Source organism: Lissotriton helveticus, chromosome 12 (genome assembly GCF_964261635.1).
Source record: "Lissotriton helveticus chromosome 12, aLisHel1.1, whole genome shotgun sequence".
In the NCBI taxonomy this organism is placed as follows: Eukaryota; Metazoa; Chordata; class Amphibia; order Caudata; family Salamandridae; genus Lissotriton; species Lissotriton helveticus.
The window spans coordinates 626,119,752-626,146,675 of NC_136073.1; the positions used below are offsets into that span (position 1 = coordinate 626,119,752).

At 46.2% G+C, this 26,924-nt stretch overlaps 1 protein-coding gene across 2 annotated transcripts in view; it reads left to right on the forward strand.

Moving 5' to 3' along the window:
* FHOD1 (formin homology 2 domain containing 1) overlaps positions 1-26,924 on the forward strand; it is a 1,641,100-nt gene that overhangs the window by 780,563 nt on the left and 833,613 nt on the right. For both annotated transcript variants that reach the window (XR_013603775.1, XM_078670473.1), the window contains exon 11: positions 6,586-6,690. Coding sequence is in view for 1 of the 2 variants with exons in the window: in XM_078670473.1 (XP_078526599.1) it covers positions 6,586-6,690 (105 nt within the window). In the remaining variant the exon portion in view is untranslated. The remainder of the gene's footprint in view (positions 1-6,585; positions 6,691-26,924) is intronic.

A 26,924-nucleotide genomic window follows, 5' to 3' on the forward strand; every position in this document is an offset into this window, starting at 1 on the left:
CAGGAGTGACAGAGTACACTTCACTGATGAAGGGAACAGAGTGTTTCTCAACAACCTAACATATAAGCTAGGTTTATATATAAAAAAGAAATCATAATTATTTTTGCTTGGAGCAACGCACCCCTCTCGTTCCCACTAGGGGGCGGCACTGGGAGCCACGCACCCCTTCGCGTTCACACCAGGGGGCCGCGCTTGGAGCCGATCCCCCCTCACGTTCACACCACGGGGCCGCACTGAGAACCGCGACTCCAATTTATTTTTATTTTTTTAAACCTTCCACCTTTATTAATTTACATTTGCGCCAGGGTTCCCAACCCCCGGGGCCTGGCATGTCCGTTGGGGACCGTGGGGGGAGCATCAATGCCCCCACGGCTCCCCGCCTTCTGCGGGAGCCAGCATTGTTTTCCACACAGGGAGCTGCTAACATGCAGCTCCCTGTGTGGAAAAGCAATCTGCTTTGGATTTTGGATGTGAGAGCAGGTTTCCTGCTCTCGCTTCCAAAATCCAAACCAAGTTTGCTTTGGCAGGGTGGAGCCGCACAGCTCCCACCCTGCCATAGCAAACAGCAGTGTCCCAGGGGTGGGCACCCCGTGACACTGCAAGAGCCAGCCCTGTGGGGTTGCGGTTCCCAGGGCCCCCAAGGGCACGCGGCCCCCCTCCCAACTAGTGCAAAGCCCCGGGGAGGTGGCGGACCCTGGGGCCTGTGAGGGGGCTTCAGCCCCCCCAAACAGTTCTAAATAATAAAATAAAAAAAGCATCAGGGTGGCGGTCCCCGGGGCTGCGGAGGGCACCGTCTGCCCCACGAATATTTGAGAAAAGCCCCAGGGGGTGGCGGTTCCCTTGGCTGCGGGGGTCCCCATAGGCCCCCACTAATATTTTTGAGGAATGCCCCTGGCCCACCCAGGGGGCCTTAATTAAATCAAACGCGAGAGTCTGCGCTTTATTTATTTTTTTAATTTCGGAGGGATTCGAGACCCCAGTGCGCATATCAATTTTTTTTTTTTAAATGCTTTTTTGGGACTTGGGGGTCCTTGTGGGACCCACTGAACAGACCTAGGGGGTCAGAGTGCTTCTACCCTGCACCCTTTTCTTGTTTTCCAACTTTGTTTTACTGTTTTCTTGTGACTTGGTTCTACCGAGTCACAAGATGGCTGCCAACACTTCCTGGTTTGGAGTGTTGGCAGCCAATCAGAGTGAAGCTCGGGAGGAGTCGCGACTCCACCACATCCCTAGATATCGAAACTTTTTCTTTTTCAAATTTCTCAGGAACTACTGAACGGATTTACACCATTTAACAATCTTTCTGAACCAAGGGCTACCTTTTTGCCAAATTTGGTGTAAATCCGTTCAGCAGTTCGGGCTGTAGCTGTGTCTAAAGTTTCCTACTGAAAATTGCATGGGGAAAACACATTTAGGGACCCCCTTTTTTCTCAGTCCCCGCTTGTCGAATCACCCCGAAACTTTCAAGACAGAAGCTGAACGGAGCGGGCCACTAGTTTTGAAAATTTCGTGACGATTCGTCAACCGGCACCAAAGATTTTGAGAAAACAAAAAACGATTCTCCTATGGAAACTAGGTCCTAACTAACTATCTACTAGCGACTGCCAGTAGGTAATAAAAAAAATATATATATATATATATATGTGTGTGTGTGTGTGTATGTATATATATTCCAAGAAAGAAGTGACTCAAACAGATAGATTCACCAGAGAGCAAAAATATATTTCCACTACAATGTTTCAGCTTCCGCCTTCCTCAGGTAGTACAAGATGGTTTGCTCAGAGGCTGCACAGATGACACACCTGAATTTTTCAAAAAACATCATGAGTGAAGATTCCATTTGGAATGTGGAATCAATGCAGTCCTGGAAGCTCTTGAGATATGCAGTAATCCGGTTGTGTTGTCAGTAATGTTCAGTCCATCTGGATACAGAAATTTTAAACAGTAAATCCAGAAGTTTCCCCTGGAGTCCAGTAGTTCTTCTTTTGAAACCTGTTCCACTGTAAAAATCTTCAAATCTGATAGTGAATGATCCACAAGGTTAAAATGATTGGATACAGGCTGGTCAATTTTCTTATTAATTATTGCCGATTTGTGGTTCCTGAATCGTGTACGGACGTCATTCACTGTTTGGCCTACATATTGTTTTTTTACAGCTTTGCCGTTAGCACTGAATCACATAAATAATGCATATTGAGCAACATGTAAGATGCTGCCTTATTGCATAGGTCCTTCTCGTAACAGAACTAGTTACTGATGATGTTTGTTAAAGATAATCACACGTGATGGACCTTTTAGAGTCACAGCAGTGAACTCCTGCATTTGTTACAGCTTGCTTGAGTTCAGCTCTCACAATAAGAGATCGTAAATTTGGAGCTCTGCGGTAAGCAATGACTGACTGTTTTGGAAAAACCTTTTGCAATTTTTCACAAGTGGACAGTAAGGGAAATGTTTTTTGCATTATATTTTTGTAGTTGGGTGCTGATGGATGATAGTCAACTACAAATGGAATTCTGTCAAGCATATGTCAAGTGTAATGACAAGTGCGACCAATTTCAAATAGATATATCATCCAGTCGCGCATGCGAGTTTGCCAAAAGCATATCGCTCGCACCAGTGAGTTAGTCAAGGAGCGACTGCATTACGCCAACAAAGTCAGGAAAACCTTACGCCTAAGGCAGTATTTAATTAACGATTTTAAAACAGGGGGGGTGTTAGCCCAAATGTAGCCACTAGCCACAAAATAATTTTCTAGAGGCAAACTCTAATGCTAGTTACTCACGAGACACAGTTTGCATACATCAGTTTGCCAGAGACCTACCCGCCAACACTTAAAAAGTCGGGACGCCGTACTATCTGTCCTTTACATTCTACCTTGTTAAAGGCATGGTTTTACTCACATAACTGTCAGTGACCACTAAACTATTAATTTTACTGTTATTTATTACGAAGCTCAATGTGTCGTCTGGCAACTTACCCGCAGCGTCCACGTCCCCGTTTACAAAATCAGGAAGCTATTCCGTGCTTCCACCAACCACTTTAAATAGTGGTGGTGAGCCCGCGCAATTTAAAAGAAATAGAAAAGGTAAAATACGGCCCGAGGCCGCCATCTTAATTCTTTTTTGACCGTCTGATGCGTGTAAATCTCATTGTTCCGATGCAATAGTAATAGAGAAAATAGACAACAGACTAAAAATTGTCTAGTATAGATTCTGCCATCTTTAAATGACACACAAGATCCATAGCTAGAGAGGGAGCCATAAGAGATTAGGATAATTAATAATGAATCTCAATCCTCCCGCAAAGTAAATAAATACTGTCTAAACGGCCCAGAAGGGATATAATCATTTGCAATGAAAAATCGGTATAATCAATTTTTGATGAATCCGATACAAATTCTCTACCTGGTCCCTCAAATTCTGGCTATATTCCTCCTTTTTTAGAACAGCGAGGATGTGGGGAGAGTGGGAACCAGACATCCTCAACAACACTGTAATTTCCAAGCGGGGGAGAGACAGACCCGCAGGAAGTTTTATCAGTGGGGGCCCACCAATAGAAATTTCTAATGTCAATATCACATCTGAAACTATCCCTATTTTCCATTTATCAAACCATTTGTTGTCTTCGGCTGAGGTTTCTCTTTTTTCTAAAGGTCTAAGCTTTGTCCTACTGAGAAAACTTGCTTGTTTGAAATCCAATAGGAATTACTGCAATGTTTTCGTAAACTCCGTTTAACAGCTTTTTTCCAAAATAATACTACGACCATGGCTCCTAGAGTTTCTGGTCTACGACCTCCTTCAGTTCTTAATCCACCTACGTATAAAATGTTGGCATTTGAGTCAGTGGTTTAAAAAGAAGTTTCAGCCCTGAATAAAGATTTTGAATATATCCCTTATAATATTTCCCTGACAGAGAGGCAGGCTCTGAGAACGCTCACACAAAATCCGGAAGTTATTATAAAACCCGCCGATAAGGGCGGGGGGGATTGTTGTGCAATTTATAGACCAATATAAATTGGAAGTAAAATGACAACTTGATAATGTAAATCACTATCAAGTTTTTAAGACTAATCCTCTATTTGACATTCACAAATGGATCACCACTGTGACATCTATTGCAAAATTGGAAGGGTATATTAGTGATAAAGAATTTACTCTTGGAATTGAGAATATCGAGGGCTTAGTGAATGTGTCTCTAGGGATTGAATGTGAGGAAGTACACACCGCTTGTAACGGACTTAATGTACCCTACCAAAACTCACTCTTGATACTGGTGGTCATCACAAGATAAGTCCATGGGTTTCTGGTGCTCCAAAATGTGGTGAACAATTTGTTATAATAGCACTTATCACAATGCATGCTGGTACACGATCACCTAACTGCAAATGCACTATTATGGTTCCAAGCTTCATCTTGTTAGATTTGTAACTAATCACTGTTGTAGTATCTTCAGACAGCTCCTAAAGCAGCATATTGGCTGCAAAATTCAAACAGTGCTTAGTACCAATTCACTGTAGTGACTCTTCCTCCTGTAGTGTAGTTCCTATATTCCCAATAGGCTCTGCGCATTGGAATAATATATCCTATAGATGTGACATAGGACTTAAGTCAACTAGGTCTCTATCGAATATACTAAACTTAATTGTGAGTGCCAGCTAGCACAGAGGTCACTAGAAATTTTCTTTAATTCACAAGAAGGGATTAGTTTCTGACAACCGCATAAACATGACAACTTTGTTTCCCCAGGACTGGAATAACTATCTTTAGAGTCGTGGAAACAATAGATACGTATTTCACTCAATCGTGCATGCTTCATTTCTACAGAGTTGCAGAGAAATAGTGAGACTGGCGTTTTCAATAAAAGGTTTATTGAACAGTCTTCTTTTCATGCAAGAGAGGTGAACTGCTACAATCGTTAAACAGACTGCAAAGTATCATGCGTACAGCAAGAATAGTATTATAAAATAATTCTGTAAGAGCATTGTATGGTTTTCTAAGCCATATAAAAATACATGCATAAATTCACAGGCTAAAATACTCAACTGGTGCTTCTAAAATACGCCTACCCCAATGTACCTAACCTAGGTCTAGTACGAGGGAGGAAGCACGTATGGTCTTTAGCATAGGTTTAGTTTTGCCAAGAATCTACCAAAGGTTTCTCTAGGTTCTAATCAGCTCCATACCTTAGAATGAAGGAGGTCTGGTATCTCTGTCTCGGGACTCGATTTCCCAACACCCCGCAAGGGGAGTCCGAAACACTGGAGCTGGATTCTCAGCAGAGTATGGCAGCTTCCTGATCAGTGCGTCAGCTGGAGAGTCGGCTTCCTTCCGCACTTGCTGTAGCGAGCTGCATTGGGCAAGTAGGTTGTCTAACTGCTCCGAACCACCGTGCTTTGCCATAGCAAGTGAAGGTATATTTATACTTCGAAGGTGTTTAGGAAAGCCATGTTTGACGTACAGTCGGGCATATGAACGTCATGAAATAAACCCCTGGGGAATAGTTGTTCATAGTAAATCTAACGGAGTTCTTTGAGAAATCAAAATGCAAGCAAGGGGAAGTCCCTAACGGCTTAAGCTGGTTTTCCAAGAAATCGTTGTGACGTTTGGTGAACAGATGGAAGTAGCCATGCCTGTATTTGGGTAGCATGGGCTATGCCTAAATAAGGTCTTGATTTCTATGCCTATATAAGGGCAATACGGATTGTACCTATATAAGAGCATGAATCGGGAAAATCCATTCGGAATCTAAAACAATATATAACACTCCACTGGTCAAGCAGCAAAATAGCGCTGTGTTCTTCACTTTGGTGACCCAGGACCGATTGCGTCTCCAAAATTGTGAAATGTTATCTGCCATTGATGTTGCTGTTACCTTTGCGCACCACAAACTCCCCTGTTTTAAATCACAACACTTTCAACCCAGAACTTAAAATGCAGGCTTGGAACTACACTATGTAATAATGCGTTCCTATAAACATAGAAAATGCACACTAAGGCCAAAACTGCATTGCGCGAGTCGTTGCTATCCAGCTGCCCATAGAAAGTAGAAACACACAATAGAAGTGCTGGCTAGGATGCTGCTGCTAAGATGAGTAGATTTCCAGTGTCAGAGGAGTCAAAACATACTCCCACAGGCCGGGGGGGGGGGGCTCTAAAACTCCTGACGTTTGGTAATCTCAGTACAACTAAAGAGAGATTCATTGATCTTTAGTTGATGATCAATTCTGTGCTTCTAAAACGTTCCCCAAGTGATCCAATCGCTAGGTGTGTGGTGTGCAGAAGATACTGAAATATGATGAGCTGATTTCCTTCATTCCACAATTCCGGTTTTATAGTTTTAAAGAGGGTGACTACTTTGCCTTTTGATGCACCTTAACTTCCCATACGTCTGGGCGTTTGATAGGTGTCAGAGATATCCAATTCTAATATAAAGGTATAGCTTAAAGACGGTCCGTGGCAGTGGAATTACTAGATAATATTGTGCTTTATTAAGTTTTCTAACAATAAAATCATATACATATATATATAGAGAGAGATATAATTTTGCATTTCTTAACATTTACCAGATTTAACTTCTTGTTTTCAGATCCTGTGCAGAAAGAGTACCTACATATAGCCTGGAATCAAGTTTGTCACTTCTCATCCCGTCACATGACAAAGAAAACCAGATTGGAGAAAGAAGCATCTTTAAGTAAGTTGTTTTAGGGCCTGTAAGATCAAAGAATGCATAATAGGCTAGATGTGGAAGAGGGATAGAAAAAGGAGTATGCTACTCGCCAACTACTGCTACTGCTTGCTTGATGCCCACTTTTGTAGCACAGTATCTTCACCAGAGTCACATGCTTTCACATTTCAGTCATGCTATGTATAATTTCAATTTATAAGGTATCCAGTTTGATAATGCTGATCTGCTACCAAAGCTAACTTCATATAACCATCAAATCATGAGCCCTGTAGAGAACATGAGTCAAGCCTATGCCTTCATATGAAAATGAGCGGTATTAAAGGTATGCTTGATAGTAGTTATAGTGGAAGATAATGTAGTTCAAAGTTGGTAAGGAATTGTAGTCTTTTTTATCCTTAGTACATGTTGAACGTAAATAAGGTGTTTTGGCATAAATCAGGCCAGAGGCCTCGGGATGGTGTTTGGTTTTCCTGGTAGAGTTTCGACCAATGAAGGCTAACCCCCAGGCCCAGTCATAACACGTCGGTTTGACTTTAACTAAGCACCAAAGCTCTTTCACTTCCAAATCATCTTTAGTTCTAGCTGGCATCCTTAAACATTTTAACAAACACTGCATATAATAAAATCCCACATTCTGTCACTCCATTACTATACCAGTCATTCTTGCCTAAAACGTGTGGGTTAAGACAGATATTTAAGAGGGTGCTACCATTAAGATCAACACTTACTGACCACTTTTTGGAGGGTGATTTAGGTCTGAAAAGCAGATGATTGATTAAAGTCTATGGAAGCATTGCGTTTTCAGTGGGTGACTAGAAATAAAAAACAGATGACGCCCTCCAAATGCCGAATGAGTTGACAGGTATACATTACAGGCCGCTCGAATGAATGAACTTCCACTCCCTACATATTCCATGAAGGTTTTCAAAACTCGTTTTATATGTTCATGTTATTTTTAGGCAAAACTTGGTTAAATACTTGGTCCTTAGTAGCACTAGGTGACTCTGCCTTCCGGTTTATTCCTTGATGGAGTGGGCGATTAGCATGGGGGGGTTTGTCACCAATGTTATCACGGAAAATATTTCACCTTTATTTCAGTCATCCCCTCCTTTAATCGGTTCTGAGGCTCTCTCCATTACTATCTCGCCCTATTCCTAACAGACACCATCGTTTAGCTCTGTTTACTCATCCATCTTTTTTCCAAGTTTAATGATTGTCTATCAGTATAGTCTCTACATAGTAAGGTCATTTTATTATTAACTGAATAAGACCCCTCCTGAATAACACCCAGTTCCTTAAGACTCCTTAACTGTTCCAATAAATCCTTGAGAACACACCAACCCCTCATCTATATGTGACTCTTATTGTAAACGTTAGTAGCCACAGAACATTCTGGCTCCCAGCACGTACTGATAAAATAAAGCCTCCACTAAATCGCCACCAAGCTGTCAAGCATGCAGAACAGAGATGTAGACAAAAACAGTACTAACCTATAAAAGCTAAATTAAGCACGCAAAATCTCTTCATTACGCAAGAAGAATACAATTAGCTAGTGTAGGAAGCTGGCTCTGTATATACTATACCAAAGTGAGGTATAGTGTGCACAGAGTTCAGTGGAACCCAAAAGGTAAGCAGAGGTAAAGTTAGATAGCACCTCACTCTCTATTTGTGCTAGTGTGGTCGAGCAGTAAGGCTTTATCAGAGGACAGTGTTAAGCATTTGTTGTACACACTCAGTCAGCAAATTAATTCACACACTCAGAGACTGAACTTCAGACCAATTGTTTTTGTATAAAAATATTCTTTGTTATTTTATTTACTAGAACCAAGCAAGCCCGGCACAGTTAAGTGATAAATACTTTGCATTAAAAATACAGTTGTAACACAGTTTGGATTGCAATTGTAAATGTACTTTGATTTGATTACAGTAGTGTTACTGATAATGCAATGCATTTCAAAATACAGTACATACTTTGTATAGGATTTTTAACAGAATATCATGCAAGTTACTTTTGGAATGACTTTTCTTACACAGTGCAGTATACCTGGATACTTCACTGGGACATTTTCTGTAAACAGGTAAGTAAAAGCATTTTGGTTATTCAGTTACAGTTTTAAAGGATTTCTTGGATTTTCCAACTCCACACTTAGAACCTTTTCATAGAAAAACAGTCCATGTTCTCCTATTGGGGAAAATAGTGTTATCCGTTCACAGGTAAGTACTTTGTTGTGGGAGTTGGTATTCTGGGGTTAGACTCAGGGGTCCCCCAGGGTCAAGGATGTACTCTTGCTACACCCTCAGTAGCACTAGGGCGGCCGGGTGCAGATTGCTGAGGCCCAATGTTATCCAATAAAGAATAGGGGGCGTCCGGTTGGTGGCTGCTGAAGAGCAGGCCACTGGGTTGTGAGAGCAAAGCTCCTGGCCTTAAGCTCAGGGCAAATGGGGGTTTAGGCCAGCACAAAAGATGCACCCTCACCGGCACTGGGGCGGCCGGGTGCAGAGTGATGTTGTGACGTTGGATGCCCTGGAGCTTTCAATGGAGAGTCTCCGGTTTGCAAAAGCACTGCAGGCTCAGGGACGAAGGTCTTCTGGGTGCGTCCCCCACTTGGAGAGGTAAGTTGGAATCTTGGGGTTTGGTTAGGCACCATCAGCTGGGCCACCCAGGTCGTAGGACACGGGTGCAAAGGTGCCATTTATGGTTGTATCTTCTTACCAGCTTCTGGTCGCGGTTGGGGGGACTTTCCAGTTTGATGCTGCTGGCGTTGGCTAAAGGCTTGAGGCAGGTCAGGGGTTGCCGGATCTTGGGTCAGGATCACCGGGGGGACCTCCTATTTGTGCTGGGCCACTCTAACTTGGGCCGTGGGCATCTGGTGCAGAGTGGTGCAAACTCGTAGATCCTTGCGGAGCTGGAGTCGGATGTTTGAACAAATCTGGAGTTCACAGGAGACAGAGTCTTAGGAATGGAAGGCAGGCAGGTCCTAAGGGTATTTCGAGGTTGCTGGCTGCAGGACACACCAGAATTTCGCTGGAGCAGGATTCGTGGTGGGGACAGACTGGTCGTGCTGGGGCCAAGTCAGTGGACGTCCTCCTCTTGTTAGCTTCGGCACAGCTGTTTGGACCTTATTCTCTTCTTCATGTAGTTTCTTGTCTGAGAAAGCAAGGTTCAAGGGTACCCCTTAATACTAGCTTTAGGGCCGTTACAGGTAGGTAAAAAGGTTAGGACTAATGGGTCCCTTCCTTGGGGTGGGTACACCCCATATTATGCCACCCTTCAGTGAGGGGGGCATAAGCTTTTCCCTGGTTGGCTGGGTCCTCTCCATCTGCAAGATGGCAGGGACTGAGTTGTGCTTCACCTCGCCTCCCCCCCTGAGGGGTGGAGTTGGCAGAGGTGGGCACACCTCTCTTCCTCACTTGTTTTTCCCACTGGTTCTCCCGGGTCAGAACCAGTGAGAACCAGTTGCTGAAAGCAGCAAGTGGCCTGGGGAAAGGTAAAAGGCAGAAAGCATTTGAAGCTTCTCCTATGTGAACCCTGCCTATCCTGGGGGAGGAGGCTTGGCACCTCGTCCCAGGATGTGCATTGTTTCAGGCCGCCGAGAGCAGGAGGCTCTCGAGCCATGGGTCCAGAAACATGTCTGGTAGTGGCAGCTGAAAGCAGCCACTCAGCCTGGACACTAGTGGTAGGTCATTTTTCAGGGGGCATCTCCAAGAGGCCCTCTGTGTGTATTTTTTGTTAAATCCCACACTGGCCTCAGTGTGGGTTTAATGTGCTGAGAAGTTTGATACCAAATTTCTCTGTTTTCAGTCTTGCCATTATGATGCTGTGGAGTTCGTAATGCCAACCTTCCAGCACCATATACTCTTAATGGCAGCACTGCACTTACAATGTCTAAGAATGGACTTGGACACTGTACCCTTTACCACTGGTATAGTGGGAGAGGGGTGACTGATCTATGCCAGGGCAGTGGGTTGTAGGCATGGCACACAGAGATGTGTACCATGTCGACTCTTCACTTTGTGTTGCACCAAAACACGCAACCTGCAAAGGCAGTGTGAGAGTGTATTGGTACAGGGCCTCTAAGGGTGGCTCAATAAGTGCTGCAGCCCTTAGAGGTCTTCCCTGGTCACAGTGCCCGGGGGGGCCTGTGGTACAATTTACCAGGGGCTGAACTGTGGCCAGAGATGACAATTGGGTTTTCTTTTTAATGCAGGTTTTAGGAAAAGAACATAGGCCCTGGGCACCTGATTGGCAGGAACCTAGGGCACACTCAGTCATAGCACATGAGCAATTCAGCAAAAAGTGAGGGTAACCATGCAGAAAGAGGGCACTTTCTAACACAACCTCCCTGCTCCCCCCCCCCCCCAAACAAAACAGGATGAGACAACCTTTCCCTAGAGAGTCTCCATTTTCTAAGTGGAAGACCCTGGAAAGTCCATCTGCATTGGCATGGCAAGACCCAGGTCTATGCTCCACCTTTCATCTGCATTAGCCATCTGAGAGGTCTGTGATCAGTTTGTGCTAGGAAGTGAGTACCAAACAAGTATGTTCTCAGCTTCTTCAGGGACCAAACAGCAGCAAAGGCCTCCCTCTATATGGCACTCCAACGCTGCTCCCTGGGAAAAAGCCTTCTGCTTATAAAAGCAACAGGTTGGTCTTGGCCTTCATCATTGGTCTGGGATAGGACCACTCCTATCCCTAGCTCAGAGGCATCAGTCTGCACAATGAACTTCTTGACATAGTCTGGAGCTTTGAGAATTGGTGCTGAGCACATTGCCTCTTTCACTGTGTCAAAAGCCTTTTGACAACTAACTGTCCAGTTTACCTTTTTGGGCATCTTCCTGGAGGTGACTTTTGTGAGGGGAGCCACAATGGACCCATATCCCTTCACAAACCTGTAGTACCCAGACAAGCCACGGAATGCACTGACATGGGTCTGGGTTGTTGGAGCTGCCTAGTCCACGACTGCCTGGATCTTGGGATAGAAGGGTTGTACTTGGCCTCCACCAACAAGGTGGCCCAAATACACTACAATTCCCTGCCCTATTTGGCATTTGGATGCCTTGATGGCTAGGCCTGCAGTTTGCTGGGCATTTAAAACCTTCCCAAGGTGGATCAGGTGATCCTGCCAGGTGGAACTAAATACAGAATATCATCTAGATTACTTGCCCTAAGGATTGCAATCCAGCAAGGACTTGATTCACCAACTTCTGGAAGGTGGCAGGGGCATTCTTTAAACCAAAGGGTATTACAGTAAACTGATAATGCCCATCAGGTTTGGAGAATGCTGTCTTTTCTTTTACTCCTGGTGCCATGCCAATCTGCCAGTACCCTGCAGTTAAGTCAAAGGTACTTAGAAATTTGGCTGAACCTAGTTTGTCTCTCAGTTCATCTGCTCTTGGAATAGGGTGAGCATATATCTTGTTGACAGAGTTGAGCCCTCTATAGTCCACTCAGAACCTCATTTCTCTCTTTCCACCCTGGGGATGAGGTTTGGGGACTAGAACCACTGGGTTGGCCCAGGGCGCCTCAGAGGGTTTAATAACCCCGAATTCCAGCTTTTTGCTGAATTCAGCTCTGATGCTTTCCTAGACTTGATTAGACTGGTGATAGGTTTTTGTTTTTGACAGGTGAACCACATCATGGGTACACCCGTTGTTCTGGCCAGGGACAAGTAAAATAGCTTTGCATACTGCTGCAAGACTTGCTTGCAGTCATTCTGCTGTTGGGCAGCAAGGGTGTCTGAAAAGACAACTCCATCCACTGACCGATCTTTAGGACTGTATGAGAGGAGGTCAGGGAGAGTTTCACTCTCTGTCTCCTGATCCTCATCAGCATCAGCATCGTGATGTCAGCCCTATCGTGGAAAAGCTTTTGGTGGTTCACATGGATCACCTTTTTGGGTGTCCTGCTTCTGCCCAGGTCAACCAAGTAGGTGACCTAATGTTTCTTTTCTAAGATTGGGTAAGGGCCACTCCATCTGTCCTGGAGAGCCCTTGGTACCACTGGCGCAAAAACCCACACCGTTTGGCCTGGTTGAAATTGTACCAGTGCAGCCTTTTGGTCATATCAGTGCTTCTGAAGCTCCTGGTTGGCCTCAAGATTTTTGGCTGCTTTTTCCATGCACTCAGCCATTCTGGATCTGAGGCCAAGCACATAGTCCACAATATCTTGATTGGGTTCCTGGAGAAGCTTCTCCACACCCTCTTTTACAAGACACAGTGGTCCCCTCACAGGATGGCCAAACAGAAGTTCAAAGGGGGAAAACCCTACTCCCTTCTGTGGCACACCTCTGTAAGCGAAAAGCAAGCATGGTAAGGTAAGAGGAATCTTTAAACAATGCCATTGGTTTGTGGGTGATCAGGTGTGTTAAACGTGTACTGCACTCCACACTCTTTCCACATGTGTTTGAGGTAAGCAGACATGAAGTTGGAACCTTTGTCTAAAACCACCTCCTTAGAAAACCCTACCCTGGTGAAGACACCAATGAGGGCCGTGACTACTGCAGGAGCTGTAGTATTCCTAAGGGGACTTGCCTCAGGATACCTAGTAGTATGATCTATTACCACTAGTATAAATGTGTTTCCTGATGCAGTGGGAAGTTCAAGTGGACCCAATATGTCCACACCTACCCTTTCAAAGGGAACCCCAACCACTAGTAGTGGACTCAAGGGGGGCTTTGGGTGTCCACCTGTTTGCCTCTGGCTTGACAGGTGGCACAAGAGATGACAACCTCCTTTACTTTCTGAGACATCTGGGGCCAATAAAAGCGGTTAACTAGCCTTTCTCGGGTTTTGGCTTGGTCCAGATACCCGGCTAGAGGGATGTCATGAGCTAAAGTTAGTAGGAGCTCCCTGTACTTCTTAGGCATTACCACCCTACCTAGTGGCTCCGAGGTTGGGGTCTTTGGCCTCAATATACAGAAGTCCCTCTTCCCAATAAACTCTGTAGGTACCACTGACATCTCCATTTTCCAGTGCAGCAGCTTGCTGCCTCAGGCTTTCAAGAGTTGGACAGTTCTGCTGTCCATAGCACAGCTCTTCCCTAGAGGGTCCCCCTGGGCCCAAGAGTTCAACCTGGTAAGGGTCAAGCTACATGGGCTCAGTTCCCTCTGGGATGTCTAAGTCCTCTCCCTGAGGAGAGGAGTCCTTATCCGTTTGGTGTTCAGAATCTGGTTTCCTAGTCTTCTTACCTTTCCTCTTGAAAGGTTGGGCCATACTTTCAGGCTCCAACACTTCTTTTCTACCCTGTTTTTTGCTCTGTGCTCTTGTTTTTACAAATCCAATCAAATCAGGTGTTTGTTAAGCGCAACTACTCACCCTTAAGGGTCTCAAGGCTCTGGGGGCTTCGCAGGTTCCAGTCCATTAAGGAGGGGGTCTGTCGAAGAGCCAGATTTTGAGGTTTCTTGCGAAGATGGGGAGTGATGTTATCTGTCTGAGGTGGAGCAGAAGGTCGTTCCAGGCTCTGGCTTGCCAGAAGGAGATGGAGCGGCCTCCCGATCTGTTCTTTCTGGTGTATGGGACCATAGCTTAGGAGAGCTGGACTGATCATAGGGTCCTTTGGGGTGAGTGAAATTTGAGTCGGCTGTTCAGGTATGCTGGTCCGGTGTTGTGGAGGGCCTTGTGAGCGTAGGTTAGCATCTTGAAAGTGACTCTAGCTACGATGGTGAGCCAGTGGAGTGTGCGCAGGTGCTGGGAGATGTGGCTGTGTCTTGGCAGGTTGAGGACCAGTCTTGCGGCAGCATTTTGGATGTTCTTTAGCTTGCTGATGAGGTTTTTGTTTATTCCGGCATAGTAGAATGCGTTGCCGTAGTCGACCCTGCTGATGACCAGGGCGTTAGTGACGGTCTTTCTGTGTTTGAGGGGGATCCATTTGAAGGTCTTGCGTAGGAGGCGGAGGGGGTGGAAGCAGGAGGACGAGACGGAGTTGATCTGGCGGTTCATTTTGAGCTCCGAGTCCAGGATGATTCCTAGGTTGCGTGAGTGGTGGTGGGCGGGCTTCCGAGGGCGGGCGGCCACCAGGTGTTGTTCCAGGCGTCTGGGTTTGGCCCCATGATGAGTACTTCCGTTTTGTTGGTGTTTAGTTGTGGGTAGCTGTTTTTCATCCATTTGGTGACGGCTTCCATGCCTTCTCGAAAGTTGTGTCTGGCGGTGTTGGGTTCATTGGATAGGTAGAGGATGAGTTGGGTGTCGTCTGCGTATGACACAATGTTTTTTTTTATTTATTTATTTATTTATTTTTTTAAAACCTTTATTGTACAAAGAGTGCTCACAAATACGGGCCTACAACCCAACGGGCTGGCCACCACATAGTAAAAGCCTAATTAGCAATACAAACGTGTCCACAGGATATGACAAAAAGAACACAGGAGACATATCAAAAGCCATAGAGCAATCAGCAGGGACAGGATACATGAAGGTTGATTTTCTTTTTCGGGAACGGGGAGTACAGGATCATGACGGGCAGTGAGTCAAGCAACAAGGGAGGGGCCGTGGTGAGCCGCGATTCGGCGATCATAGAAATCACAGGATAAATCCAACACGAACCAAACCTATCGATAAATACAATCCCAACTGAGGTACCACAAGGAGAGGATATGGCGTTCGCCGACCAGCGCCCACCCACCACAGCAACAACCCGACCTAACACACATGAGTAAAAATGATCCCATCGTAGAAAGCATACGGTACACACCCCAATAAAAGGAAGGAAATCCCCCACGAAAGAGGGAGGGGAAGGAAGAAAGGAAACAGGAAGGGACTCCGCCCCAACCACGCGCCCCCCGGCGACAAAGCAGGAAAACATAAACCGGCACACGGCATCCATTCAAGATCGATGACGGAATACGTAGTGAGCCATAATCACTATACTACCGGAAGGTCAATGCATCAGTAACACCCCAGGGGGACACATGACGAGAAGGAGTCCCGAAAAAGAGAATACTCAAGAGCCATAGAACAAAAAAGGGAGAAAAAAGGGGGGGAAAAAGACCCCCCAAAGTAACAGACCCCCCCACCCACCCCTCAAGCCCACCCTGCACCCCTGCAGAAGGCTATGGCCTACCCCCCAGCAGCGTGCCTGTCGCCCTAATTAGAACCCGAAATATAGAAGAGCAAAGGCAAGACGGAAACAGAAGACAAAAAAAGAGGGAGGGGAAGGGAAAAGGGAAAAAACACACGGGAGAGGGCCTAGGAACAGAATTGTCTGCACCCACCCACCCGCCTGCGAAAAAAGGCAGAGCCCTCGGGAAGTCAAAAAATATCAGGATACACTCCAGGAGCACCGTAAAATCACACATAATCATACCGTTACATGCCGATCATCCAACCAGTACAAGACTACCGCACACAGAGGCAAGTTTGTATCAGCCCTGTCCTTGTTTGTCCAAAGTCGTGGCCGTCCGATTCACTAAGAACCAGACCGCGAAGAACAAAAGGCAAAGAACAGGGAGATCAGACGGCAGTCCAGATAAGACACGTGGAGTAAAACCCGGAAGATCCAGGAAAGTCATAGAACATCGCACACAATGCAGGCACAATTTCAGGGACAGTTCGAGAAAGGCTGACCCAGCTGGGTTGGCACAGGAGCCATGGTCGGTCAGCCGAGGCGAAAAAAGCCAGGAAGAGTCATCGAGTCCAGTCCAGACGGGATCCGGCTCCCGGACCAGCGGCAGAGGAGACAGCACAGGACGATGAAGGGCAACGGAACTCCGCACCCCAACAGACGCGGCAGTCGCCGGGCCCATGTTTCCTAGGATAGGGCCAGCCGCACCCTGCAACAGTGAAGCCGCACCCAGTTTCGGGGGCCCGAACGGCCCGAAGAGAGGATCCACCTCCAGGGTGACGACGGGTGCGGCCAAAGAAGCTCGCCAGGAGTGTAGGGCTTCCAGGATATCCTTAAGTGTAGGAAAACCTTTACAGTATCCGGCACCCGGGTCATGCGGCGGGCCTCCAGCGCTCGTCCAGGCCCGGCTGAGACATTCAGGGTCAGCCGCCATCTTGGAAGCCCGGCGGGGCCGCGGCGGCCGTCAACCTCCGTCCGGGCAGCAGCGAGGCAAATGAAGACCAGCCGACCGGCAGCAGGGCACCCCAGGGCAGGAAGGGGGGCCACCAGAAGATGGGGAATCGCCGGCTCCCCAGTGCCGCCGGCCCGTTCCCCGGGTCCGGGCGGAGGAAATCAAAATGGCCGGACCGGAGAACAAAGGGGGAGCAAGCGGAATGTACGGTTAGCCCCGGCAACAGGAGGCAGCGCCTCCACCCAAGGCCTTCGGCCCACCGGAGCCGGCCAGCAAGCCACAGCCGGCCTATACGCACAACGGCCTCTACGACCACGTCCACTGCGCCATCAAGGGCCGATCATCCTGCTCCGCCCCGTCCGGGCGCCGCCAAGAAGGTCCAGGCCAGCCCGCTCCGGAGGCCCCGAAGCGAGCGGGAGCGCCGTACAGGATCCACGGCACCCGAGGACCACCGGAGCAAAAGGTGAGTGCCTGCAAGGCGTCTTAGCACTACAGCACCACAAAGAGGGCTTCCCGGGGCAGGATAACAGCAGGATAGACGATAAAAACAGGCAGGCGAACGGAGCCGAGCTAAAACGCGGCCATCTCGGACGCGAGCTTGGCTCCTCCCCCCCCGTATGACACAATGTTGAGTCTGTAGGTTCTAATGATGGGGGCGAGCAGAGCCATTTAGACGTTGAAGAGCGTAGGGCTGAGGGAGGACCCTTGGGGGACTCCGCAGGTGTAGGGTCCAAGAGGAAAGGGGCGAGTCTGACCCGCTGTGTTCTGCCGGAGACGAAAGAGCGGATCCAGTCGAGGGCCTTGTCTTGGATCCCTGCGTCATGGAGTCTGCGTTTTAAGGTGCGGTGAGAGACTGTGTTGAATGCAGCTGAGAGGTCGAGGAGAATGAGGGCTGTTGTTTCTCCTTTGTCCAGTAAGGTACGGATGTCTGTTGCAGCGAGGAAGGCGGTTTCCGTACTGTGGTTTTTTCTGAAGCCGGATTGGGAGGAGTTGAGGATGTTGTGCTCTTCCATGAATGTGGCGAGTTGGCTGTTGATGGCTTTCTCGATGACTTTCGCAGGGTACGGGAGCAGGGAGATGGGTCTGTAATTTTTTAGGCTGGTGGGGTACGTCCGTCAGGAGGAGGTTGATCTCAACCTGTTTCCAGTCGTCCGGGAACAATGCGGTTGCCAGGGAGCAGTTGATGGTGTGGCAGAGCATGGGTGCGATGGGGTCGGCGGCTCTGTTGAAAATATCGTGGGGGCAGGGGTCCGTGGGAGCCCTGGAGTGGATTGACTTAATCGTCTTCAGTGTGTCTTCGGTGGTGAGGGCTGTCGAGTTGTCGATCGCTGGCTTCCGGGTGTCGGGGTGGTTGGTGAGGGTTCAGTGTGTTGGTTATCTTCATAGAAGTTGTCGTAGATGCTCTTGATTTTGTGGTGGAAAAGGGTGCTGAGTTTGTCGCAGAGGTCTTGTGAGGGAGGGATGTCGGTTGACTCGCTGGTGGGTTGGGCGAACTCCTTGATGATGTTGAAGAGTTCTTTGATGTTGTGTGCATGAGTGGAGATTCTGTCTTCAATTGCTTTTTTCCTCGTTTTTCTGATGAGTTGTTGGTGGGCGTTTGTGGCGGCTCTGAAGTTGTTATGGGCTTCTGTGGATTTGGTGTTCCTCCAGGCCTTTTAGAGGCGGCAGCAAGTGCGTATGGACTCTCGAAGTTTGGTGGTGAACCATCTAGCTTTCTTGGCGTGGGTGTTTTTCTTCAGAGGGGCTATGGTGTTGGCTCTGTTGGAGATCCATCTGTGTAGGTTTCGGGCTGCGGTGTTGGCGTCATCGTTTTCCGCAATGGATGGGGTGGAGTTGCTGAGTGATGAGGTTAGCTGGTCGTCGGTGATTCTGATCCAGTTTCTTCGTGGGAGCAGGGGCTGGTGTCTGTGGGTGGTGGGTGTTCTGAAGGTGAAGTGGACGCATCGATGGTCTGTCCATGGGAGTTCGGTGGTGTGGCTGAAGGTGATGGAGTTTCCTGTTGTGAAGAGGGGGTTGAGGGTGTGTCCTGCTGAGTGCGTGGGTTCGGTCACGATCTGGCGGAGTCCAATGTTGTGGAGGTTGTCCAGGAGGGATGTGGTGCTGGGGTCCAGTTGGTTGTCGAGGTGGAAGTTGAGGTCTAACAGTAAGGTGTAGTTGGTGGATGCGATGGCATGTGAGTAGATGATGTCCGTGATGGAGTTGGGAAAAAGTCTGCGGGGTCCAGGGGGTCGGTAGAGGAGGGTTCCTCGGAGGGTGGAGGTAGGACTGGCCAGTATCTTGAAGTGAAGGTGTTCCATCAGGCCTGTAGGCCCGTTGGGGAGTGTGCTCAGGGCCCTTAACCAAGGCCCTAACAAGACTTTTAGTAATGTTTAAAAACTGGCAATTTGGAAAAATTAGAATCCTAACAATGTAAGAGTTCTGTTGTGTGATCAGGAGGGTAACTAAGTAGTCCAACAAATGCAAAGTTGTATATCCCACCACTGATCCACCAATGTAGGAAGCTGGCTCTGTATATACTATCAAACAACAAAGAAGAGAGCAAGTTTTTTGTTTGTTAGGGAATACTCCTGGTCCCCTTATAGTATGGTTATCAAACAGTTGAAGGAGTACACACTGGAGCCACAACAATGTCTCCGAGGTATAGGGGGAGGTGCACAAAAAAGGAGAATTTCTCCTATTTAAAAAGACCCCTCACTCACCAATCTAGTTGGTGACATGCTTCATCATAGGGGTCCCACCCGAATAGCCGAATGCTATCCGGGTGTGCTTCAACACCTGATTACAGTGGAGCAGATTTTTTCGTGGTGCAAGTGGGTGAAAAAAGTGAATTAAAAATTGGCCAGATTTAACTCCCTAAAAGACTTTAATCTGGAGCAACTGGGCAATAATAAAAATGTTGTTGAGATGCCGTACTCTGTTAGATTGACCTCCGGTATCTTGATTGTGATAAAAAGTGGTCTACATGGTTTAACCTGATGGCGATAATACCAGGTTTTCGTCAGGACCAGGTGACGTGACCCGGGTGGTCTATACACGCTAAGGTGTACCCAACTCTTGGTCACTACAGAGCCAAACCATGTACTCACAGTCGGGCGCCCTTCCCCAATTGTCGAAAGGGATTTTTTTTTAAATTACATTTTTATCATTCGAAAATCATTAGACTTAAGTGATCATTGTTTACACATTCATTTTGGGTTTTTTCCCCTTAAAACCCCCCTCCAACCACCCCCGCCCTCCAGCTCAGACCCGTCCTGTATTCACAAAATAGTAGATATCATAACAAAAAAGAGGATGGAGCTTAAAGGAAGTTTCAATTAATACACAACATATCTTAATACAAAATGTAGAAAAAGGATTCAGGCCTATATAGCTTAAATAGATCCTAACTATCTTTATAGCCATTGCAACAGACGATCCCAGATTGCCAGCCCTTGTTTGCATTTGCCATAACCCTTTTTCTTGTATATTGCTACTACTAAACTACAGGTAGCTAGCAATCGAGATCTCCATTGTTGAAACACCGGTGCATTAATTTCTAGCCATGCTGACGCAATACATATTCTAAAGACAGCCATTGCAATGAATATCAACCCTTGCAAATATTTAGGCCGTTCGATATTAGCTATACCTAACATAACCTCCTCGTTGGAGATTTCTATTCTTGTATTAAACACTTCTGAGAGAGAGAGGCTGAAATATCATTCACTATCTTCCTTAAAACCATTCAAGAAGCAAAAATATGTATGCTATCAGCTTCGGCTAAAGCACATCTGGGGCATGTAGTTTCTTTCCCTGAACCCGATTTAGCAATCTTACAGGGAGTATAATATAAAAAGAAAAAGGTTTTATAAAACTGAGCCTGCAACTTAGTAGACATAAGACTAGACTGATATAGCGTAAAGGATTGATGGACAGTTTCAGCCGAAACCCCGAGTTTGTCCTGCCATTTGGTTATATATTTATCCATATCATCTGAGTGACACGAGCTACTCACATGGGCTTAAACTGGATTATTTTGGCTATTGGCAGCCAGAGAAGCTTAGGTAAAAGATTAGAAAGCAAGCAAAACTTAGGCAGTGCCAGCAAAGCACATGCTGCGGCATTCTGAATTCTTTGGAGGCTTAAAATACAAGATTTATTAGCGCCTAGATAGAGGGAGTTACCATAATACAAACTGGCTAAGATTGTAGCCTAGAAAATAGTTTGGCGGATTTCTGGTTCTAAATATCGAAGGAAAGATTTCAACCCCCTCAGGAGTCCAAAACAGACTCCTGCAAGAGCTTTAGATTGGGTGTCAAAAGAAAGATCCCAATCTATCCAAAAGCCTAGATTCTTAACTGCCTCTTTGGGCGGTGGTGCTGGTTTGAGTTTATCCAGCCACCACTGTTCTGAACAAAGAGCACTATCTCTCCCCAACAAAAGAATTTCATACTTGGCAGCATTAAGCTGCAAGCAATTGGCTGTCAAGCAGTTGGCAATCACTAACAGGTCCTCTTTAAATTTAAAGAGGTTGTCTTTACACTTTTTTAAAAAGGCAATGACTAGCTGGGTGTCATCGGCATAGGATACCAATGACATCCCTCTACTTTTTGCTACCATTGCTAGGGGTTGAACATAGATGTTGAACAACACAGGGCTCAATATCGAACCCTGTGGGACCCCATGCTTAATGGCATAAACCTGCGAGTGGTGCGGTGGTACAGCAACTTGGAAAGTTCTGCCTTCCAAAAAAGAGCCCCCTGACCCCGATATCCTGCAGCATACATAACAAGATATGTCAGAAGTGCTCCGCAGGATCCAGTCGTTGCTAATAGGGGTCCACCTCCTGACGTTACCAACACCCTGAAGTATAAACACAGGGTATTCGAACCATCAAGCAAGGGACAGAAAAGGGAAGGGAACTGCAGGGAAAAGGATCTGAAACAACACAAATAACATCTTATAGGCAAAGCAAACATTAATGGCTACACTCATATGGTCTCACTAAATTAGTCAGTACCTGTTGTGTCCTATGGACCTCTTAAACATCAGGGTCCCCAGGACATTATCTGTGGATACATACAACACATAAGTATTCTGAACCAGGACCTTGTTCTTACTACTAGTACTTATTCTGTGTACCACTTTCACTCATACCATAAATAAGGCTTCCAGCAGAGAAGTGTTATAATCAAAGAATAACTTATTAAGCACTGGGTTTTCCATGAAACACCATAATGTTGAAGTAGGAGAAATCATGACATCCTGCACAGTCTCAAGAGTGTCATCCTAATAGCACACCACGGGTGGAATTCTACTAAGCAAGTTCCACTGAAATAATATTGAGCAAAAGAAGTTACAGGAGCGTGTGGTTAATCCTCACCACTGCTCTCTGCAATACCTAGTGTAGCTTCACAACAAACAAGCTGAAGATTAACAAGGTAACGCGTAGCTTGAATTGAACTACCGCGCTCCCTGTAGCAATGTTCTGGTCAAACAATGCATACGGTAATGTGTAGTTCCAATCACTACTACACTCCGCTGCTCGTAACTCTCCCCTAATGGCCATGAAAGGAACAGCGAACACGAGTGGTCGGAATGACCCCACCGCGTCTAGCTCGGAATGTTACCAACGAAAAATAAAAAGGCTGGAAAGTATGGAAGGAATTCTACGGCAGCGCGTGGCCAGCCCGACACCAAGCGCTCCGCAATGAAACGGCGTCCTACCCTCTCGTGGAAGACGTCCTCAATGACTCTCCAGCTGGAGAGTCTGCACAATCAGCACAGCAAGGCACGGCTAGTAGGGAAGAAGCCTCCTCGACAACAACACAGGAAACCGGACGGAATTACGCGCGTTAGTCCCAGCGCTATTTCGTCATTAAGTACCTCCCCATTTGGGAGGGAATCATGGGACTTGTAGTTTACATATTAGGTAGGCGCGAGATAACTAGAACCTGACAATATCATGGCAAACAGTGTCAAAAGCGGCAATTAAATCCAACCGAATCAAGGCCGCAGAATCCCCGATTTCTAGGCTGCCACGGATGTCCTCGGTCACAGCCAACAGCGCCGACTCGGTGCTGTGGCGGGGGCGAAAACAGTTTTGTGAGGGGTCAAGGATGTTATTCTGCTCTACAAATTCAGCCAAGATTGTATCTACATAGGATTCAGTAACTTTGGCTAAAACAGGGAGTTGTGTGACCGGACGAAAATTACCCGGGTCCAAAGGATCTAAGGATGGTTTCTTTAGCAGAGGAACAACTTTTGCATGCTTCATGTTGCAGGTAATGATACAGAGGACAGTGACAGATTGATCACTTCCCTGACTGCTGGTAGAATTGAGTTGTAAACAAGACGGAGTTGATCTGGTCTCAAAGGATCAGCTGGGGAACCTGATTTGATTTTAAGACAGAAAGATTCTGTCTCAGAGAGTGAGAGTGGAGGAAAAGAACACAGTGTAAATTCAGGAGTGTCCAACCTGTCCTTGATCTCGACTATTCGTTCAGTGTGACTCTAACTGAATGGAAGCTGGGAGTTGGAAGGTTGTTATAAATAGTCTCCACCTTATGCAGAAAAAAAACGTACAAGTTCATTGCACTGAGCATTGGAGGAGACTGGGGGATCCGTTTTCACATTAGAGTGTTGCATCTTTCTAAGAAGGGAAAAAGTCCTTTTAGGGGGGTTCTTACTCTCCACGATTTTTGCAGCAATGTATTCAGCTCTAGCTTTCCGGATCAGACTATGATACGTCTTAATTGCATCACAGTATTTATTTTTTGCTTCCAGGTCATAAGCACGCCTCCAGTGTGGCTTCAGTTGCTTACCGACCTTTTTAGCTTTCACCAAGGTTTCATTAAACCAAGGATTGGATGGTCCTTGTTTCTTCTTTGAACTGAGTTTTGCAGGAATGCTGATATCTAACGTTTGAGTCAGCCAATCCTGGAAGAGAGTATCAGCTACCTCTATATTAACAGGGAACTGTGGTTTCAAACTTGACAGAGAATCCGAGAATTGACTAAAATCCAATTTATACCAAGGGCGTTTCATCACAGAGCGGGGTCAATTCGGGACAGGTTTCCCTGGCAGCTGAAAGGAAAAAGGATCCAGAAAGTGGTCTGACCAGACCAAAGGAACCGCAGGAAACACCGTTATAGAACCCAAATTAGAAAATATAGGGTCCAGCAAGTGGCCGGCCACATGAGTGCAACAGTCACATGTTGTATCAGTTGACAGGCCTCTAAATCGGCTAGGAAGCCGGCAATATCCGTTTTGCCACTATCCTCCAGATGATTTAAATCACCCAGAATGGTGAAATTTGCTGCTTTGCTAGCGAGTAGGATAACCTTATTCACTAAAGCTTCCATAAATATATTTGATGATCCGGGTTGGGCGATAGTTAAGCAACTCCAAAAACGTAAAATTGTGGTTACGGGTGATTTTGAAGAAAGCACTTTCACATTCAGGAATATCCTCCTTCCTAAAACTGCATGAAAAAGGCTCCTTAAGAATTAGTGCAATACCTCCACCACGTTTGATCTATTCAGTTGATACATACTATAGCCTGGGGGAAGTGCCAACCAGCATTCTGCACCAGAATCCTGTGTTAGCCAGGTCTCAGTAAAAAAAATTCCGGTGGGCGATTCGTCTGTGAGTAAGTCGAATATCTCTGCATAGTGTTTTGCGAGGCAGCGACAATTTAGGCTAAAAAACCTTAGCTCAGTTGAACCAAAGAGAGAGATACCACTCCCAACAGTTCTAAAGTTAAGAAGACATTGTTCACACTGAAATTAATCCATCAAAGGAGACCAAGTATGCTGTAAACAACTAGGGCAGTTTGTATTAAGAGACAGGAGCTTGGAGCGTGTATAAGTTAACCTATTGTTTGAAATTTGAATAGGGTGATTGGCATCTGGCAGCGTCCCGGCACGGACGGGTGCAGACGGGCTTGCCTTTTACGCGCCTGTGGTGCGCCACCGGCACGTCCGCATCAGGTGCAATTTAAATGGACGGTGGGCAACAGGCACCTCCTGTCGCGACCGATTGGCTCTAAACAGCCAATCAGCTACAAAAGTGCGAGTGTGTGGAATTCAAAGGTGCAGGAAAGTTTTAAAAGCAATACAATAAACACAGTCAAGTTTTTAAAAAACTTGTAGCTAGCAGCAACACTCAGCGCGAGTACCTTAGGGGAAAGTGCATCCGCATCAGGTGCGATTTAAATGGACGGTGGGTAACAACAGGCACCTCAGCGCTGTCCGTGATGCGGAAGCCAACAATTTTACAAAAGTGCGATTGTGCGGATTTCAAAGGTGCAGACAAGTTTTAAAAGCAATACAATAAACACAGTCAAGTTTTGAAAAAACGTGTACCTAGCAGCAGCACTCAGCGCGAGTACCTTGTACCAAGGTTGTTAGAAAAAAGTCACAGAAGCGTAACAAGCGTTCTAGTAAAGACCCTATACCAGACACGATTGGTCTACCTGGGGGAGGGGTCTTATTTTTATGCATTTTGGGCAGTGTATAGAAATATGGGGATTTACCCTCGTTAATGAGAAAATCTGCCTCATGTTTTGAGAAGTGTCCCATGGATTCAGCATGATCCGAAAGGGACCTGATTTCCTTTTTCAGATCACCTGCAGGGTTGGATGTCAGCAGACGGTGGTTCCTCTCGTCTGACAATAGTCTTGGGCATTCTGCTTGATAAGCTGTTTTGTCTTGCACAACCACACCACCCCCTTTGTCTGCTTGTTTTATGGCAATTGTGTCACAATTTTTCAGACTTTCCAGGGCGAGATTCTCTTCTCTGCTCATATTCTGGAATGGTTGTTTGATTTGATCTCCAGTTGTTCAATGTTATTGAAGACAGCTTGTTCAAAAGATGCTATCTCCATCGGGATGGTATATGGTGGTGGTGTGAAAGTGGATTTAGGCCGTAGACCAGTTTCATTTGGATCTTCTGTTGGTGTTGCCTCCTCCTGTTTCTCAAAGAAAGCCTTAAGCTTTAGTTTACTGAAGAAAACCGACGGCTCACAATGGAGATTGAATTTATCTAATCTTGATGTCGGGACAAAGCCCAAACCTTTGTTGAGGACTCTTTCTTCTGTTGGAGAAAGGGGTCTTGAAGTGAGGTTGGTGACTAGACCCTCCTGTTGCTTGTCCCCGCTAGGGGTTCCCGTGGCTTGCTCTGTGTGTTGCTGCCCACTGGGTCCTCTTCTTCCCATGTGCACCGGGTTCGTGACCTTCCTTCTGCCTCTTCACCTTCTGCCCCTGCCTAAAAAAGGCGGCCTGAAGGTATTGGGAGGGAACAATGGTTGTGGGGATGGTGCTTGCCATCTGTACATAGGGTAATGTTGTTGATTGTAGGGGCCCTGGAAGCCAGGCATCATTTGTGTGTTATATGTGGGCCAGTTGCTTTGAGTTCTGTTCCTCCCTCGTTGTCTTTGCCGTCCGCTTCCTGTACTGGAGCCGCTACTAGCTGTGGAGTCATTGCTAGATGCATCTGAATCTCGGTCTGACCTCATCGGAGGTGTGAACTCTGGGTCTGAGTAGGGATAGGTCTTGACGTAAGAGAAGCATTTAAGTTCCTTCTGGAATTTTTTTACCTTCTGTTGGGCAAGGTTGTCTTTGTACTCGTTGATCTCTTTATTAAGTTCGTCAAGTTTTTTTTTATAGCCTGTGATGGTTGTTTTTATATGGCTTTCTGTAAGTTGGATTTCATACAGCATCGTCTCAGAGAGCCTTAACGCGGTCTTGATGATCAACACAATCCAATTGCACGTGTAATGCCACGCGATCCGTGCCCAGCCATTTCTGAATATACGATCTTAGACCTAGAAAAGAAGGGAGCGACCCCACTGACCAAGTGAGGGGGTACCACAGGTATATCAAATACAAAGCTCTCTTGGAAACAAATATATGTCACACTACTATCTATTCCCCTATTGTAAAATTCCACATTCATGCACATTCACTCAGAAGACCCCAGACCCTACTGGTCAATTATAATACATGTAATATAACAAAGAACTGCATTAAAAAGATGTTTTATTTATTCCGAAGGTATCTATACCAGATTTTCTAGATATTTAAAAAAAAAAGTTACAATACAGTTAAAAAAATACATTAAAAACACAATGCTGTATTCATATGGCAGTGAGAGACAAAAAACTCAGTGCAAACAATTAATTGCATCTATTGTCGGTTGTTTCCTCTGGAATTCGTTCTATTATTTGTTAAAATGTCCACAGCCCCTTAT